The following is a 16170-nucleotide window of genomic DNA, read 5'->3' as shown; positions in this document are numbered from 1 at the left end:
TGGGATTCTATGATTTTAAATGACTTCTGATAATTTAGTGAAACCAACCCCCCAAAAATTTGAATATGCACCCAAAATTCTGTGTTTCTGCATGCAAGTTAATTAGGTTTGTGGTTCTCTATTTTCTTCTTACGGGTTCTTGCACCTCTGTCAGCTGGCAGACAGACACATGTGAACCCAGGTGCTGCCCAGGTGTATTTAACCACATCCTCTGACAGTTTTGGCATGTAAAGAAGTGACCTGTATGCACTGTCTTTTACTTATTTGTCTCAGAATGAGTGTAAGGCCTGGCAAGCTGAAAAGGAAAATCTGGAATTGCCAGGAAAATTGTTAAAAATTGACATGCCAACACATAAAAAAAAAAATCTAGTTTGGAAGGAAGTGATACCGAACCGGTCAGGTATCCTCTTCTGAAAGGATAATGATTTTCACTGGAAACTCAGATAAATGGGAAAAGAACAAGATGGAAAATCTAATCTCAGTAAGCAACAGGGAAGGAATTCTCTGTGGAGAAAGGGAAGGTGACAGCCTGAATCACAGAGTCAGGCAAAGATGAACATACTGTCCAGAAGTAAATATACTTGAAGTATTATTATCCTAATGCTTGAAGTCATTTTTGGTGGCTGTTCAGGCTCCAGGCCAAAGCTTGCTCATGTGAAGGAGAGTCTCATAAACAGCTCAATTAAAGGCATTAAAATTACTCATGTGTGTAAAGACATTCTCATGCCTAAAACCCGTCAGGATCAACCAGATCGTCCCAAATTGTGGAATGAGAACAGGACCCTGCTCCTGTACCTCTGACACTGGAAATGAAGGTCTCCAGCCTCTCCAGCAACTCCAAATCTCTCTCAAAGTCGTAAAAATGGTGCTCGACCCAGTGACGAAAAACATTCAATATTCTGAGGAAGGAGAAAAAAAAAATGTTTCTTTTTAAGGACTTTCAAGGCTTATCCCACAGAAACACCAAATAAAACATAATCCTACAAAACTGAGTTACAGATTCATGTAGTTGGTAACTACCAAAATACATGTGGACAAAGGAACAGAACAAAAACTGAGCAAGGCACCCACGACCACAGAAATTTCAGGTATTTAAGACCTAATTTCCCAGTTTTAGCATATATATATTTTGGTGTTTTTTAAAAAATCTAATACAAAAAATGCCATTTCTAATGTCTTTTTTTTTTTTTTTTTTATAAACAAGCTAATTAAGATTTCCCATTTGGTAAGAAACAAAATTGTAATGGTCTCTTTCCTACACACAAATTTCAGCTTCAGTTGTTGTTACTGCCCTTCTCTTACAACTTTTTAATGACACAAAGAAGTCATACAAGATCCAATACTTCCTTTAAGGATAACACTAAACTCCCTCTTGATTTTTCTCTACCCTTTCTTAAACAAATCAGTAATAAACCACCCTCTCAAAGTGAACTCCAACTGCTCCTCTGCCTTCTACGCTCAGGATAAATCAGAATAAAAAACTGGTTTGCCTCTTCCTCAGGTAAACAAGTTGAGGTCGCACCTCAAACATTTGATTTATCGAGGTGCAGTCCATGACCTTACCTGAAGAGTGAGCAAAAATCTCCTACATCACCCAGGACAAGAGATATTCCTTGTGCCAACTCAACAGGATGATGGGGCTGATGGAGAGCCCACGGCCTCGGGCTCAGGGGAGATGGTTCCAGGGAGATGTGGTTACTCCAGCCCTGTGCTGCTGAACTGGGAGTTTTCCACTGGGAAAACAGTGCTAATTGGGTATGAGGATACTGGGTTTGGTGGCTCAGCCCTTTAAATTGGTGGTAAGAAGATCTGAGAGGGACCTGATTGTAATCTGTGAGTCACAGCTCTGGAGAGGGGCTGGCTTAGCTCAGACAAATGAATTACATCCCTGTGAACACACAGAGAAGTTCCTTAGCTCTCCTCTTCCCAGTGTGTAAGGGAAAAAATAAGGTTTGTCCCATAAAAGAACTGCTGCCCAAAGGGATCTTTTAGGCTGGAAATCAACACCACCTTCTAAGCAGCCAAGTTTTGATGCAAGTAGCCACTAAAAGTAAAACAGGATCTTATCTAATCCATCTCTGCTTTTGAGATCCAATGGTAAAAAGCACTGGAAAAGCAAGAGAGATTGCCTGGATCTGCTGACTGCACTTCCAGCTGAGCAACCCCTCCTTCTCATGACCTCACATGCTTTTATGCCAAAGCCACTGCCCTTTCCATGCCTGGGCACTGCACAGCGTCTCCTACGAGATGGGGAGTGCTGGGCAGGGGGGGAGGGATGAGCATCTCCATGTTCTCCACCTTGTTCCCAAATCCCAGACCTCTCTGAAGTAGAGGAATCTGCTGAGTGCATCAACAGCTCAAACCCAGACACTTATTTTCAGCTCTGAGACAGTTCCAAGCTACTGGAAACACGTCACAGGGATCGGAAAGAGCTCCCAGAAAACAGCAAAGCACGAGCTGAGAGGCCGCTCTCCCAAGAACTGATAACTGTGGAGACTACTGGTCCTGCTGAACCCACAGGAGCTGATAAACTGGGAACACCAAGGGCCTGATAAACAGCCCAAGGCCAGGAGCACACGAGTATCAAGGTTACGCTGAGGTTGTATAACTTGGAGCACGTTCAAGAAGGTGGTGGCTGCTACATGTGGAGGAAAACTCCTGTATTACACACATCCTTATCTTTTTAATCCTTTATATATATATGCACACAGGTATCTGATGGAAAGGGGACCTCTAAGTGACTTTCTCAACATGTTCAAAGTACTGGCATGTCAGTGTTACCCTTCACTTTGAGTCAACTGCTGTTGCTCCAACAAGTAAACTAGGAATGTGTGCTAGAAGAATATCTGAGGGTGCCACTAATAGTAACATTAATAGTAAAATTAATGTGCCATTAATGGTAATCTCTTGATGCTATTCATCAAAACAGTTAAAAGTTGTTCTAGCAAACTCTGGTTGTGATCCGTCTCCTCCTGACTCAATCCTCAATCAGGGGAACAATTAGCCTCATTCATGCTAGAAATGCTTAATTGTTCCCCAAATTAGCTTGGTCAGCAAGACCTTGAAGATTCACTGCAGCCACTGCAATGTTGCAGCACAGACAAGAGTCTCCCTGTCTGTGTGCAAACACATCCACGGGGCTGGGAAAGGGAGGAAAACACCAGCAGGGCTGGAAAACTGGAAACAGAGGAACGATCTTCACAGGGCCTGGGAACAAGGAGCCCATTCAGAACCGCTCTCAGCCACACATCCCTCACCCACACCCGCTGTCCACAGCAGCCACGCAGTGTCTGTGGGTGGGGACCACAGCTCTGGGAACCAAAGTGCAGCTCCAACAGCTCCAGGAGTCAGCGTGACTAATGAGAACATGATCTGGGATACTGGGCTGCCCGCAGACACGGATAAGTCCCTGCTCGACAGCACAGCAGTCTCTGGGGGAGATTAGTGTCTCCAGGAACACCGTGTAATCAGGGAACTCGAGTCTGGCTGTAACAAACTGGAAAGCAAATAAACCTGAGCTGCACTGGCTGGACGTATTCCTTGCGGAAGCGCTTCAGGTCGGCGCTGATGGGCTGCTCCCCCTTCTCGATGGCCAGCCTGTCTGCTTCCGTGGGCTCCGGCTCCGGGATCTCAAACCTAGGGGGGAGAGCACCAGAGAACTGATGGCAGTTAAGATCAAACACAGAGCCTTTATGGAGGACGTGGAGAGCAACTGCAGTTCAAATAAATTCAGGGCGGTGAGACTCGAGCGCTCCTGCGACATCCAGTTCGCCCGGAATTCCCTCCTCCCCGACGTCCACGCCCGGCTAATTCACCGGTTCTCTGCTCATCACAAGATGTCTAGACTGGGATATAAGGTTTTTAAGGGCCTGCTAGCTTGATTAAGGGAAGATTAGACGAGAGCTTAAGAGCAGCTTTATCACACTGCATTAAAATGCTGTTTACATTAAGTCTGTGTGCTCAAACAAACCACTCAGAATGTTTCTGTCCTTATTTGCATCCAGATTTGAAGTTTAGCAGTTCACAACATCACCACCCCACAGCCCAGGCTGTGTTCCAGGTAATACCCAGTTCAGGTAACTCATTTAAACTAGGAGAAGGAAGGTTGCCTTAAAAACTGGGATCACTGTTTTAGAAGTTACTGGTTTACAAACTTCACTAAAACACGTGAAACATGACACTGGGAACCTGAGCAGGGAAGGAGCAGCTGGACTCTCTGATCCCTGTGGGTCCCTTCCAACTTGGGATGTTTATGATTCCAAACACACAAAACTCATCAGGAACTGTAGTGACAGAACAAGGGGAAATGGCTTCCCATTTTAGACTGGATATTGGGAAGGAATTCCTGGCTGGGAGGGTGGGGAGGCCCTGGCACAGGTTGCCCAGTGAAGCTGTGGCTGCCCCTGGATCCCTGGAAGTGTCCAAGGCCAGGTTGGATGGGGCTTGGAGCAACCTGGGCTAGTGGGAGGTGTCCCTGCCCATGGCAGGGGGTGGATTGAGATGGGCTTTAAGGTCCCTTCCAACCCAAACCATTCTGGGATTCTATTCTATGATTCTAAAACCTTTCCATAACTTCAGGAAGTATGACCATTCCTTACCTTTCTATCAGCAAACTCAGCAGCTCCTGGGGCTTGCAAAAGGAGCGGTAGGTGGTGAGGAAAGTCCGCACGAAATTGGGATCTGTAAGGACAGAAGAAGAAAATGATGGGAGAGGTTTGGGTTTGTTTTTCTTTTTTAATCCAATTGGAAAATATCGGAAATAAAATACACAGAGAAAATTTTAATGTGCAGAAAATCTCCTCTAACACCAAAAATATCTAAATCTGCCCAAGGCAGGGGGGTAGGGCAAGATGGTCTTTAAAACCCCTTCCAACACAAACCAATCTGGAATTCCATGAAACTAATACTCAAATACATCAGTTTATTCAGGAAAGGTGATAAGAGCACCAGCCATCAAAATCCATCACATTTTAGGACTGGAAGAGCTGGGACACACACAACACAGCTGAGGGTAACTTGCACACTGAGCAGCTGCTCAATACTGAGCTTTAAATGCTGTTTTAAAAAAAATATTATACTTTCACAATATGTAATCTTAATTTCACAAAAACAATCACTTAAAAACCAGGCAGTTTTGTGAAAAGCACAAAGGAGACTGTTATTATTTGCAAAGCTTAACAAAAAATTGCACAGCTTCCCCTTTCAGCTTGTGCCTTTCACCCCAAAACTGAGACCTAACGTTTTCCTCAACATCAGCACTTCATGCAACTACTTCAAGGCTTCATTTCTGTGCCTTTAAGACAGTATTTCACAGCAAAGTCTGCAAAATGCTGGTTGTGATTTGCATCCTCTTCAACACAGGGACTTCCCAAAGCGGCAGGTTGAGTATAATAAATAAAATAAATATAACTTCCAACCTTTTTCTCCCTCCACAGACACACAGCCTGTAACAGCTCCACTGCTTTAGCAATGATTATCTCAGGAAACACATTATTGTGGGTTTTTTTTTGGGGGGGTGAAGGGTTTGCACACCCAAAACTTTCTTACAGCTTTGCCAGCAAAGCCAGGCCATTTACCAGTAGATATTTTTTTTCCCAGCACATCTTACTTTACATTTAAGTATATGCAGAAAAACCCAGCTAAAGATAACAGGATTAATTTCCTTCCCCAAAGAAGCATGAGCTTAAAAACCATATCCAAGGGACCGTGCAGGATACCTGCATACATGTGGTACGTCAGCCTCTCGATGAGCTTCACCACCGTCCCTCCCTTGATGATGGGAATGCCATTCCTGCTCTGCAGGTTGTCCTCAAACACAATGTTCTCCTCGGAGTCCTCCACAACGAACCGATAAACGTTTGGGCTGGGCAGCCTCAGGGGCTGCTCGTTCTCCTCCTGCAGCAGGACTGAATCCAGCATCCTGTCCAGGGTGCTGCGGTACTGCAGCGAGATCAGCGCCGCCATCCAGTTGCTCTTCTCCTCGGCGGACTTGGCAGCAAACAGGACGCTGTTGTCATCCTTAGACACCAGCTCAAAGGCATGTTTGTATTCAGGGGTGTCCTCTTTGTCAATCACCTGGATTTTCCTCATGATGATCTTCTCCTTCAGCCTGTACTCGGCGCTGCTGTAGCCGGGGAGCCGCGACTGCCCGTGGTTGGTTTTGCAGCTGATCATCAAACCATCGAAGAGGAAGATGTGCCGCTCGTGTTTGGCTCCTATTTTGGTCAGGCCCCCTTCCATGATGAACTCATTGCAGCACTGCCCAATGTCTTTGCCTTCCCAGCCATCAATGTTTTTCTGGATCTCGTTCATTTTCTTGATGGCCAAGTGTTTGCTCCTTATCTGTCGGTGGTAGAAGCGACAGACCGGCTCCCTTGAGAGAAGAACAGAAAAGGTCACAACGGGCACGTTCCACGTCTGCCATCCCAAGAGACCAAAGTAATCAGCTAAATTAACTGCTTATACATTATTTTTTCCCCTAAATATGCCCTAAGTTCCAAATAAGCCACAAGCACCGCTTTGACTGGGGAAGGGAGTAAGATATCCACATTATTCTCTTAGAAGTGGGGCGTGAAGGTTTTGGGCTGCTGCTCCATTTACAATGAAAACTGTCAGAAAGGCATGCCTGGAAATGGGAATATATAGATTTCCTAACAAGGAAAGATGATTTATCTCCTTCCCTGCCCGTTTTGGGGAGCCAGGGTGTGTTTGTGCTCACCCAGGCCGCCGCCTCGGGGAGTGTTTGCTGTAAATGCGCTCCATGCTGCACTGCAGGTTCAGGAGGGCAGTGATGGCTTGTTTCAGGCATTCCCGATCCTCTTCATCCTCACTGCATTCCTGCAATTGCTGGGACAGAACAAACATTGATTTTCTTTCAGATTTGCCTCGTTTATAGCAGGGGAGGAAGGCTGGCAAACATTCTCACACGGTGTTATCTCTGGTGCTTGGTGAAGTCAGTGATTTCAAGCCAGTGAGTTATTACAGAAGCCCCTCAAAACAAGCTGTGCATGAAACTAAAAGTATTTGTCAGATATTCAGGAAAAATCCATGGATACTCAGCAGGAGAGAGTTTAAAAAGATCACCCTTTACCCTTCAATGAGAGCCAGTGCTAACTGTCAGGTATTAATTTTTCTTGTTACCTTGTCAACAATGTCCTGTTTCACAACTGGTTTTATTAAAGAGTCTGAAAGTTTGAAACAGCCCAGAACTAAATGTTGGTTTATGTGCCTGTGTATATTCCTTCCATGAGTTCCTTTCAACAATCCAGAGCAAATTTAAAGGCCAGAACGAGCAAGCTCCTCTCTTTGCTTCTTACCACTGTGAATTCTGCCACCTTCAGCAAACTCACCTATTTCAAGAGAAAAATGTCCACTTTGCACGGTGCAAACTAACAAGAGTCAAAAAAAAGGTCTGCATTCAAGATTTTCCTCTACAGCAAAATGTAAAGACAGTGAGAACCAGCATATTTCCTTTTTATAAAGACTAGATCTGTCTCCACCACGAGGCAGAAACTTCCTGAACCAGGAAATCCCACAGGTTTTCACATCCATCTCCATCCAACTGGCAGCAACATGCTTTGAGTGAAGCCTAAAAGTTCCTGGGTTTGGTTCTTTAAGGTGACACTTAAAATACTACTGATAAAAAGAAAAGATTTTTTTTCTTTTTAACCTCTTTCACCCTCAGGATTGTACGAGCCCCTCCATGGCAGGGGGTGGAATGGGATGAGCTTTAAGGTCCCTTCCAACCCAGACCATTGTGGGATTCTATGAGTTGTTTGAAGGAAAATTCAAGCTAATAAATTTCTGGGAAAAATCATGACAACTTGCCACGCGTGGATAAATTCTGGATAGACTCTGTTTTACCTACATAAGAGAAATCTTACTTACACTCACTCAGCATGGCAGAGCCTTCTTTTCCTTTCCCCACTACGTTCCCTCAGCAAGGATCCCTCAGCTTCCTCTAAAAGTAATGGAGAGAACAGGGTTTGACCAGCTTGGTCCACTCCATGTTATTTCAATTACTAAACTTTTTAGTTTTCACATGCCCAAACAACCTCCATCCACGAATCAATGTTTCATGGCCCAAAACTTCCAGGAATTTTATGAGCTGAGGAACAGTACAGGGAAGGGAAAAAAATCTGTGGAGATCCTACTTTTCCTTACTGTCAGCCACAGAAATGCAAAGAATGTAAAAAAGGTGTGAAGTGCAAAATCCTAAAGGTGGGAAAAGCTCCTGAGTCTGATAATTTCATGTTTTGGGTTGTTTGATGACAACACAATGAGTCATGTGCAGGAATTCAGGACAGTCTTGTGCCTGGGAGTCACATGAGAAGGAAGGATAAACTCTCTATTCCATTCAGAACCTTTATCCTCTTTCTTAGGCATCGACAAGGCCCTGATGAAGATCCTGCATGTTTTTGCATAGAGGAGGAAAAGTTCTACAGCTGGAAGGAATTTCCAAGCTTTTCACACTTTCATTTCATTAATTTTAGTTTTGATATTTACCAAAAAAGAAAATATTTGAGGCCTGTGCTTCGGTAAATCATTATTTTATTTACCTCCCAATTCAGAAGGGGTTTTTTGGTAATTTTATTTAGAAGTAAAAGTCTCAATCTGAGCTTCTCTCCCTACAGAAACCATGAAAATATTGTTGCTTTTTTGCTTCCATTTTGAACTTTTTCAATCAGAGTTCCTAGAGACAAACAAAATGGTGACAGAGAAGCAATACTAAAGGTTTTCAATATGTTATATATTAATATTGTTGAATAAATACTTTGTGCCTAAAAACACTCTGCGTTTTAAAAATCTCTGTCAGTTTAAGATGTTTTCAAAGTACAACATAAAATTCAAATTTTAAAACCTGTAACTAAAGGGATCATAACAAAAAACTCTGGATTTACCATTACTATAGAATAATATTTCAGATTTTTGTTCTCTGCTCACAAGGTTGGAAAGGCTCAAGACAGCCAAGTGTCAGATCCTACTCAGAAATCTTGTGTACTGCGGGTAAAGATCAAAATTAATAATTTTCACTGCTAAAATTATCATCTTTCATGCGCCCTCCTGCTGTATTATCCTTTAAAATGAATAAAAGGCACAACAAAATGATTTTGCACTGTCTGCCAGGCTTTATTCATCAAAAACACGAGGGAAAACTCCGCTCCAAACGAGGACAAACACTACACACTCTACACTTGTAAATCCAGTTGAAGGCTCAGATTGTCCCCAAAGCTGCAGCACATGATTTCATCCCTAAATTTCATCCTGATGCACTTTCCCAGCTCTAAGACACAATGGGTCATTAATTAGCCTGACCTTCAGCATAATGCAGGTCACTGATCCAATTATTCGGCGTGAAAGAGGAACAGTTTGGGAAGTTCCAGGGAATTATCGTAAGAAGCCCGTGGTTATGGGAAGGGAAGTTCCACTATTTTGAAAGAGACTTTATCTACAAAACCAACAGTGCTCCCTTAACATAAGGCTGGCAGAACTGTGGAATCATGGAATTGTTGAGGTTGGAAAAGCCCTCCAAGATGATGGAGTCCAACTGTTCCCCCAGCACTGCCAAGGCCACCACTGCCCCATGTCCCCAGGTGCCACATCCACAGGGATTTTAAATCCCTCCAGGGATGGGGACTCCACCACTGCCCTGGGCAGCTGTGCCAGGGCTGGACAACCCTTTCCATGAGGGAATTTCCCCAATATCCAAGCTAAACCTCCCCTGGTGACCCTTGAGGCTGCTCAAGTTGCTTTGAGGCAACTCTTCTCCTGTCCCTTGTTCTCTGGGAGCAGAGCCCGACCCCTACCTGGCTCCACCCTCCTGTCAGGGAGTTGGGAGAGAATTAAAGTTGGTTTTGGTGTATTTTTAAGCTTTGTAAACTACTTCCTAAAATGACTATCAAGAGAAATGTGTAAAGATTTAAAATTTACTGAGACCATGTGTATTTAAGTGTATTGCAAGGTGTCCCTGCCCATGGAACAAGATGGTCTTTAAGGTCCCTTCCAACCCAAACCCTTCTGGGATTTAAATCTTTCCACAAAATATTGGTCATCTGCACACTGGAGGTGTGTGATTCATGGGGCAAAATAAATCATCCCTTACTTTTCCTTATCTAAATCAGGACATGCAAAAAAAAATCACAGCAGACATACTGAAAACAAGAGTGAACTTCCAAAAAAAAAAAAAGGAACCTGTGCTGAATAGATATGGTGTTAACATAATTGCTAGATTTGTTACTATAGATGTTACTATGTGGCAAAGTTTCCCTTTCCTCCTTCATAGCAGTAAATCCTTTGAAATCCAGAGGAAATCCATATAACACACCTGTACAACATGGCCAGTGCCAGTTTTTACACTGAGAACCTAAAAGAGTAATTTCTGTTGCTATTTCCAAATGTCAGCTGCAGCCACAGGGTGTTTTACCTACTTAAGTCCATCCCAGTTGGTTAATAATTCACTTACCCCTAAAGCATTACAAACTTTCCCAACACAATGGGGCAAACAGAAACTTCTGTACATTATCCTCAGCTACTTCCATTTAGGACTCAGGACAAATGGTTGAACATTAAGAATGGATTATTCTGAAATAATAAGCTGAGCTGCAACTGGAGTGTGACTTGAGACTGAGAATTTGATCTGGGTTCTGTTTAGCTGCTTGTGAATGGACAAAAATTTAGCACTCAAGGAAAGAAGAAATTAGATTTTTATATTCAATTTTTAACTGTGTTAGAACTCAAGGTTTGTTCAACAAATTATAGTTCAAATGCTCATATCAGAGCAACAGATGCTTCTGAAGATTTCTTTACATGTTTTTACTTTTCAGACATTTAGTAACCAGTGTCAAATTTATGTTTTCATCTCTTTCCATTTGAAGAAGAAGTAATTAACATCTTAACACCTATTTAAAAGCTCAGATTCTCCACATTAATAACTGGTTTTAGTGAGAAATGAGAGTGTGGCTTTGTTTACCTGTAGTAACTCAAAGTAGTGCAAACAGTGGTAGACTGGGATGAGCAGCAGGCGGGGGAGGACGTATTGTACAGCTTCTTTAAACCCCTCAGCAGTGGACTGAAAAGGAAGAATAAACAGGATTATTTACACTGAAATACTCAAATCAGAACTGGATAGGTCTGGCACTGGCTAAAGAGCAGTCAGGGCTTCCACACAATCAAATAAACTTGTCACAACTCCCCCAAATTCCCTTTTCTCCCAGGTATGTTCGCTGTGCTTCCATTACATCCAACATTGAAATATGGAGCTCTCATCAAGCACTGAAGAAATTAGTACTAGTATCACCCTGAGAAACTGAGAATCACAAGTTTATCACTTAAAAAATGATAAATCTTTTCCCCTTCCCAGCACTTAACTAAGCCAATAACTCAGGTTGTAAGATGAGATTTTTCCAAAGGACGATGAAATTCCTGTGATCTCCCATATCAGGATAAATGTTGAGCAGAAACTGAATTACCTCACATCCATTTTAAAAATTACCTTTCTGCCTTAACTCCACAGCTCGGAGAAGAACTGTGAGGGAACATTCCTAAGAAAGCCTTTCTATGGTGATCACAGAATCACGGAATGGTTTGGGGTGGAAGGGACCTTAAATCTCATCTCGTTCCAACCCCCCTGCCATGGGCAGGGACACCTTCCACTAGCCCAGGTTGCTCCAAGCCCCATCCAACCTGGCCTTGGACACTTCCAGGGATCCAGAGGCAGCCACAGCTTCTCTGGGCAACCTGTGCCAGGGCCTCCCCACCCTCCCAGGGAGGAATTTCTCCCTAATAAATGATGACATCAGGATGAGAAATCAGTGACGAGAGTCAGGCAGGAGGCCAGATTCACTGAAAAATGACTCAGTTAGCAATTTAATCTGGAACAGAGCTTTGAGCTTTAAATTTGGTAGGGAGGGAGGTAAAGAGCCTTATTTCAACACCAAGAAGTATTTCAGAGTAAGATGATCCAGCTTTCCAAGGTCTCGGAGGTGAGGAGGAAACACTCACCTGAAGGAACGGCTCAGAGGAATCTCAGCTTGCAGAGGTGCCCCAGTGAACCCTACAAACTCAGCACCACTAAACTGGGTTTAACTGGGAGCAGAACTGACTCACCACTTGCTCAGCACCTTCTCTCATGCAGCTTTTAATAAATCAGCCACACTGGTGGACAGAACTAATAAAACAACAGAAAACTCACAGATGATTGCTGGGCAGCAATGACTAAGAAATTATTGAAGAATTATTCAAGAAAAACCATCAATTGCTGCCTCAGTGCTGAAGGAGGCCTTGGATATGTATGGAAGGAAATGAAAACATGGTGTTTGGGTGCCTGTGTTTGGTTTTAAAAGGCAAGATGGAAATGGCAGTGTGAGAACTCACCCTCTGTCCTCGTGCAAGTGTCTGATGTGAGGACAAAAAGAACTAAAGAAGATTCATGGATGGGTCAGAGCTGTGCCCAGATTTTACAGCAAGAGGCAAAATCCAAATATCTTACACTGAAGAAAGGGCAGAACCTCGAGGATTTCTGCCTCAGTTGGAAGTAAAGAATTACTGACAGAATTCAAACCTTTGAAATATTAGAATTAAAGCCTTTCAGTATTCCCCATTTGCACTCACCTGGAAGTGGAGAGCAACAGCAGGTTTTGCCATTAGGTTATTAAAATGCTCATGAAATTGTGGAGAGAGAATATCCTGGGACAAGGTTTCATATGGATCAAAGGCTTGTTCCTAAATAAAAACACAGAATCATATAAATACACGAAAGATGCAAGATATTTCTGTCCCAGCTGGTGCAATAATTTCCTTTGAGAAGCTGACACACAAGTGGAACTTTTCACGAAAATATCAATTTTGCAAAACAAATACTGAGGAAACCACAATCCTTTCTCACTTCCAACTTTTAGCTGCACACGATTTTCTCAGCATTCCTCAACCTTCCAATCCCTGTGGCCAACACAAACTTTGTTTTGCTGAAGCAGTGGGAAGCAAGAGAAGTTCTTGCTTTCGCCCCATTTCACATGGAATGGCAAATTCCCTCCCCTCTGCCCGTAAAAAAGGACACTGTGGGGAAAAGTGAACTTGGGAGACTGTCAAAAGGAAAATATCTCCATCTGGGACAAAGCAACCCAGGGAAAAGTTCTCTAATCACATCAAGGGTTTCAGGTGCAAAAGAAATATGACTCTGGTTGGAGTATCCGGCCGTGATTCCTCAATATCAGCTACAGCAGGATGGGATGCAAACCTGACTGCACAGGAATCCCTGCAGGAATAACTCATGGCTGCCTCTGGATCAGCTGTGCCAAAGCCTGTCAGGCTGATCCCAGTCCCTGCAGATCCACTGGGCTGAATCACTCCTGAGTCACCGGGCTGTCTGTGCCTGGGATAAAGCACATTCCTCTTTTCACCTTAGTTCTTCCCAGGATACAGGCTGCCGAATTTGGGAATACCAACCACCACAAAAGGCTCGTTTGAACATTCAGGTGGAGTCTCAAGTCTTCCAGTTGCAGAGGGTCCAGGGGAATTCCTACCTGACTCATGGGGAGCTGCAATGGAACTCTGTGGGGAGCAGAGGCACAGAACAAATGCTCTTTTCATATGCAAATTGTAATTATCGCTCTCAACTCTCCTCATCGAGTTTAATCATCACTGGCCACCCGTATTTTGGGAGAGGGGGGGTGAAGGAGGGGAAAGTTTGGCACTGCAGCAGCTGAAGAGAAATTATTAGACACTCTCTAATTGACCAAACTGGTTTTCTTCAGCAGATTCTGAATTTAGTTTAGAGCCTGGTGGTTTTTTTGTTTATTCCACTACAGCAAACATAAAACTCACAGAAACCCAGAATGGTTTGGGTTGGAAGGGACTTCAAGGATCATCTCATTCCACCCCCTGCCATGGGCAGGGACACCTTCCACCATCCCAGGTTGCTCCAAGCCCTGTCCAACCTGGCCTTGGACACTTCCAGGGATCCAGGGGCAGCCACAGTTTCTCTGGCCAACCTGTGCCAGGGCCTCACCACCCTCCCAGCCAAAAATTCCTTCCCCATATCCCATCTAATCCTGCCCTCTGGCACTGGGAAGCCATTCCCCTTGTCCTGTCCCTCCAGGCCCTTGTCAGTAGTTTTGCCTCATCTTTCCTGTGAGTTCCCTTCAGGTACTGGAAGGCTGCAGAGGAGTCTTAAATTTAAAACATCCAAATTAAAGCCAGAGGACAATAACACCTCAGGGCACAGCTGAGAGCAGAGCTGGACCTACTACTCACAGTGTAATCCTGCTGTAAATCTACTGGGGGAGCCCGGCCAACACATACTCTGTGCTGGTTTTTTATGTTTTTACTGCATTTTAGAAGTGGTTTCAGTTTATTCCGCTTAGATTTTAATCAGTATTTTAAGGTTTTGGATTTGTTTTATGAGCATAAGATTGAAAAGAACGGCATTAGGGATCTTCCCTAGGAGACTAATCAGAAAAAAGGGGTTTTACACTTGCAATGCTGCAAAAGTTACTGAACTATGGAATTATGGAATACTGAAAATAATGGCCTTCAGCTGAAGGAGGGCAGGGTTAGATGGGATATTGGGAAGGAATTCCCAGCTGGGAGGGTGGTGAGGCCCTGGCACAGGTTGCCCAGAGAAGCTGTGGCTGCCCCTGGATCCCTGGAAGTGTCCAAGGCCAGGTTGGATGGGGCTTGGAGCAACCTGGGCTGGTGGAAGGTGTCCCTGCCCATGGCAGGGGGTGGAATGGGATGGGCTTTAATGTCCCTTCCAACCCAAAAGTGCCATGATTCCATGGAGACATTAACCTGATGCCCACATAAATTATTTCAGTGCAGCACACAATTCTGGACTGGTGTTTGCACTGTTCAGCCCGTTCAGTGTGTGCTTCTACCTTTTTTCCTCCTTGTGGATACTAAAACTTCTCCTATGGGAACACAAATATCAGCAAAACAAATTTACAGCCTACTCACAATAACTTGTTTTATCAGCTGCCTTCTGAAGATCACTCCAGAGTAGGCACAAAGACCCTCTGCCCTCATTTTGAGGCTCTCCTGCCACCATCCATCACCCTCTTACCTGTGTCAGGCATCAAGTTTCTGAATTTCCTCCACACCAGGAAAAAACTGTTCTTTTTGCCCCATATTTAAAAAGAAAAAAAGTTTTGTTTTCCTCATACTCGAAATAAATGTTTTGTTTTCCCCAAAAACTTCCTTATCTCAAAAACCACGACAATATTTATGTTTCTAGACCTTCCAGAGATGTGATGCAGGAAAACAGACAAAGCAGGAAGATTCCAGCCCGTGAGGATTGTTTGGTTTTAATTATCCTTCCAAAGGAGTTGAAGGACCTCTATAATGGAAACACTAAGTGAACAACCCTGGCAGTGAGATAAGCAGAGCAAATAAACACTTCACTTTCATATCTCTCTTTAATGATCCCTTTTGCAAACACTTCCAGAAAGATGATCTCACCCTGGGAGATGATCAAATCAACAGCCCAGTTATTAAGCAGGTCTTCATCCATAAGAACTGAATTAATAAATTCAAACTTATTACCCTCATAAAAAGCTTGGAAATATAATCTGCTCTTCATTTCCTATGTAAATTTTTTCAGTGAATGAAAAAAAAATCAGGTGAGATTTCCGCTCATTGGAAAGGATTTGTTTCCCTTTAAAGCACAGGATGACTAAAAGCAGCTTTTGCAATAAAATGAGATTTTTTTTTCCCCCCAGGATAGTGATGTAGTGTTTCAAAGTTTTAGTATTTTTTTTCAGTTTTAATATAATAGCTACTTTAATTCATGGAGCAAACATTTCTCCTTATCATTATAAAGCAATTATGCTTCAATAACTTAAGAGCTAAGACTTGGTCAACTGGAATTCCCTCCTCAAGAGTGGTCTGTTGAAGCAATGCCAAGAAAACTTGATCTTTCTGGTCTATTCCTAAGTGAGTGGCACCAGGGCTCAAAGATCAGATCCTTTACAGCCACAGAAATGTGATCATTTTCCAGGTGGTGCTGGTGTGTTCACACAGTCCTCAGACATTATGTTCACTCTCAGATTTTAAAAACTGAGGATAAGCAAAAATGAAAGAGAATTTTTATTGTTATTTTTAATAAGCATCATCATTTTAAGCTAAAAACCATATATATTCTTTCTCAAGACAGAACAACTCATTGATTTCCTCTGT

General features: G+C 43.3%; 3 protein-coding genes across 3 annotated transcripts in view; all 3 read right to left on the bottom strand.

The window, feature by feature from the left end:
- The window catches only part of LOC116788859 (maestro heat-like repeat-containing protein family member 6), a 946858-nt gene that overhangs the window by 78959 nt on the left and 851729 nt on the right, over positions 1–16170 (bottom strand). The gene's annotated exons all lie outside the window — the stretch shown is intronic.
- Positions 1–16170, bottom strand: part of SOS2 (SOS Ras/Rho guanine nucleotide exchange factor 2) — a 42430-nt gene that overhangs the window by 8237 nt on the left and 18023 nt on the right. The window contains exons 7-13 of the mRNA XM_032692035.1: positions 12610–12720; positions 10970–11068; positions 6719–6846; positions 5718–6373; positions 4599–4680; positions 3514–3636; positions 796–899 (exon numbers count right to left, since the gene is read on the bottom strand). Of these exons, the coding sequence (XP_032547926.1) occupies positions 796–899; positions 3514–3636; positions 4599–4680; positions 5718–6373; positions 6719–6846; positions 10970–11068; positions 12610–12720 (1303 nt within the window). The remainder of the gene's footprint in view (positions 1–795; positions 900–3513; positions 3637–4598; positions 4681–5717; positions 6374–6718; positions 6847–10969; positions 11069–12609; positions 12721–16170) is intronic.
- L2HGDH (L-2-hydroxyglutarate dehydrogenase) overlaps positions 12795–16170 on the bottom strand; it is a 38075-nt gene continuing 34699 nt past the window's right edge. Inside the window, exon 14 of the transcript XR_004357789.1 lies at positions 12795–12805. The gene's annotated coding sequence lies outside the window, so the exon portion shown is untranslated. The remainder of the gene's footprint in view (positions 12806–16170) is intronic.

Source organism: Chiroxiphia lanceolata, chromosome 6 (assembly GCF_009829145.1).
Source record: "Chiroxiphia lanceolata isolate bChiLan1 chromosome 6, bChiLan1.pri, whole genome shotgun sequence".
Taxonomy (NCBI): domain Eukaryota; kingdom Metazoa; phylum Chordata; class Aves; order Passeriformes; family Pipridae; genus Chiroxiphia; species Chiroxiphia lanceolata.
This window is presented reverse-complemented; position numbering and strand designations above follow the sequence as displayed.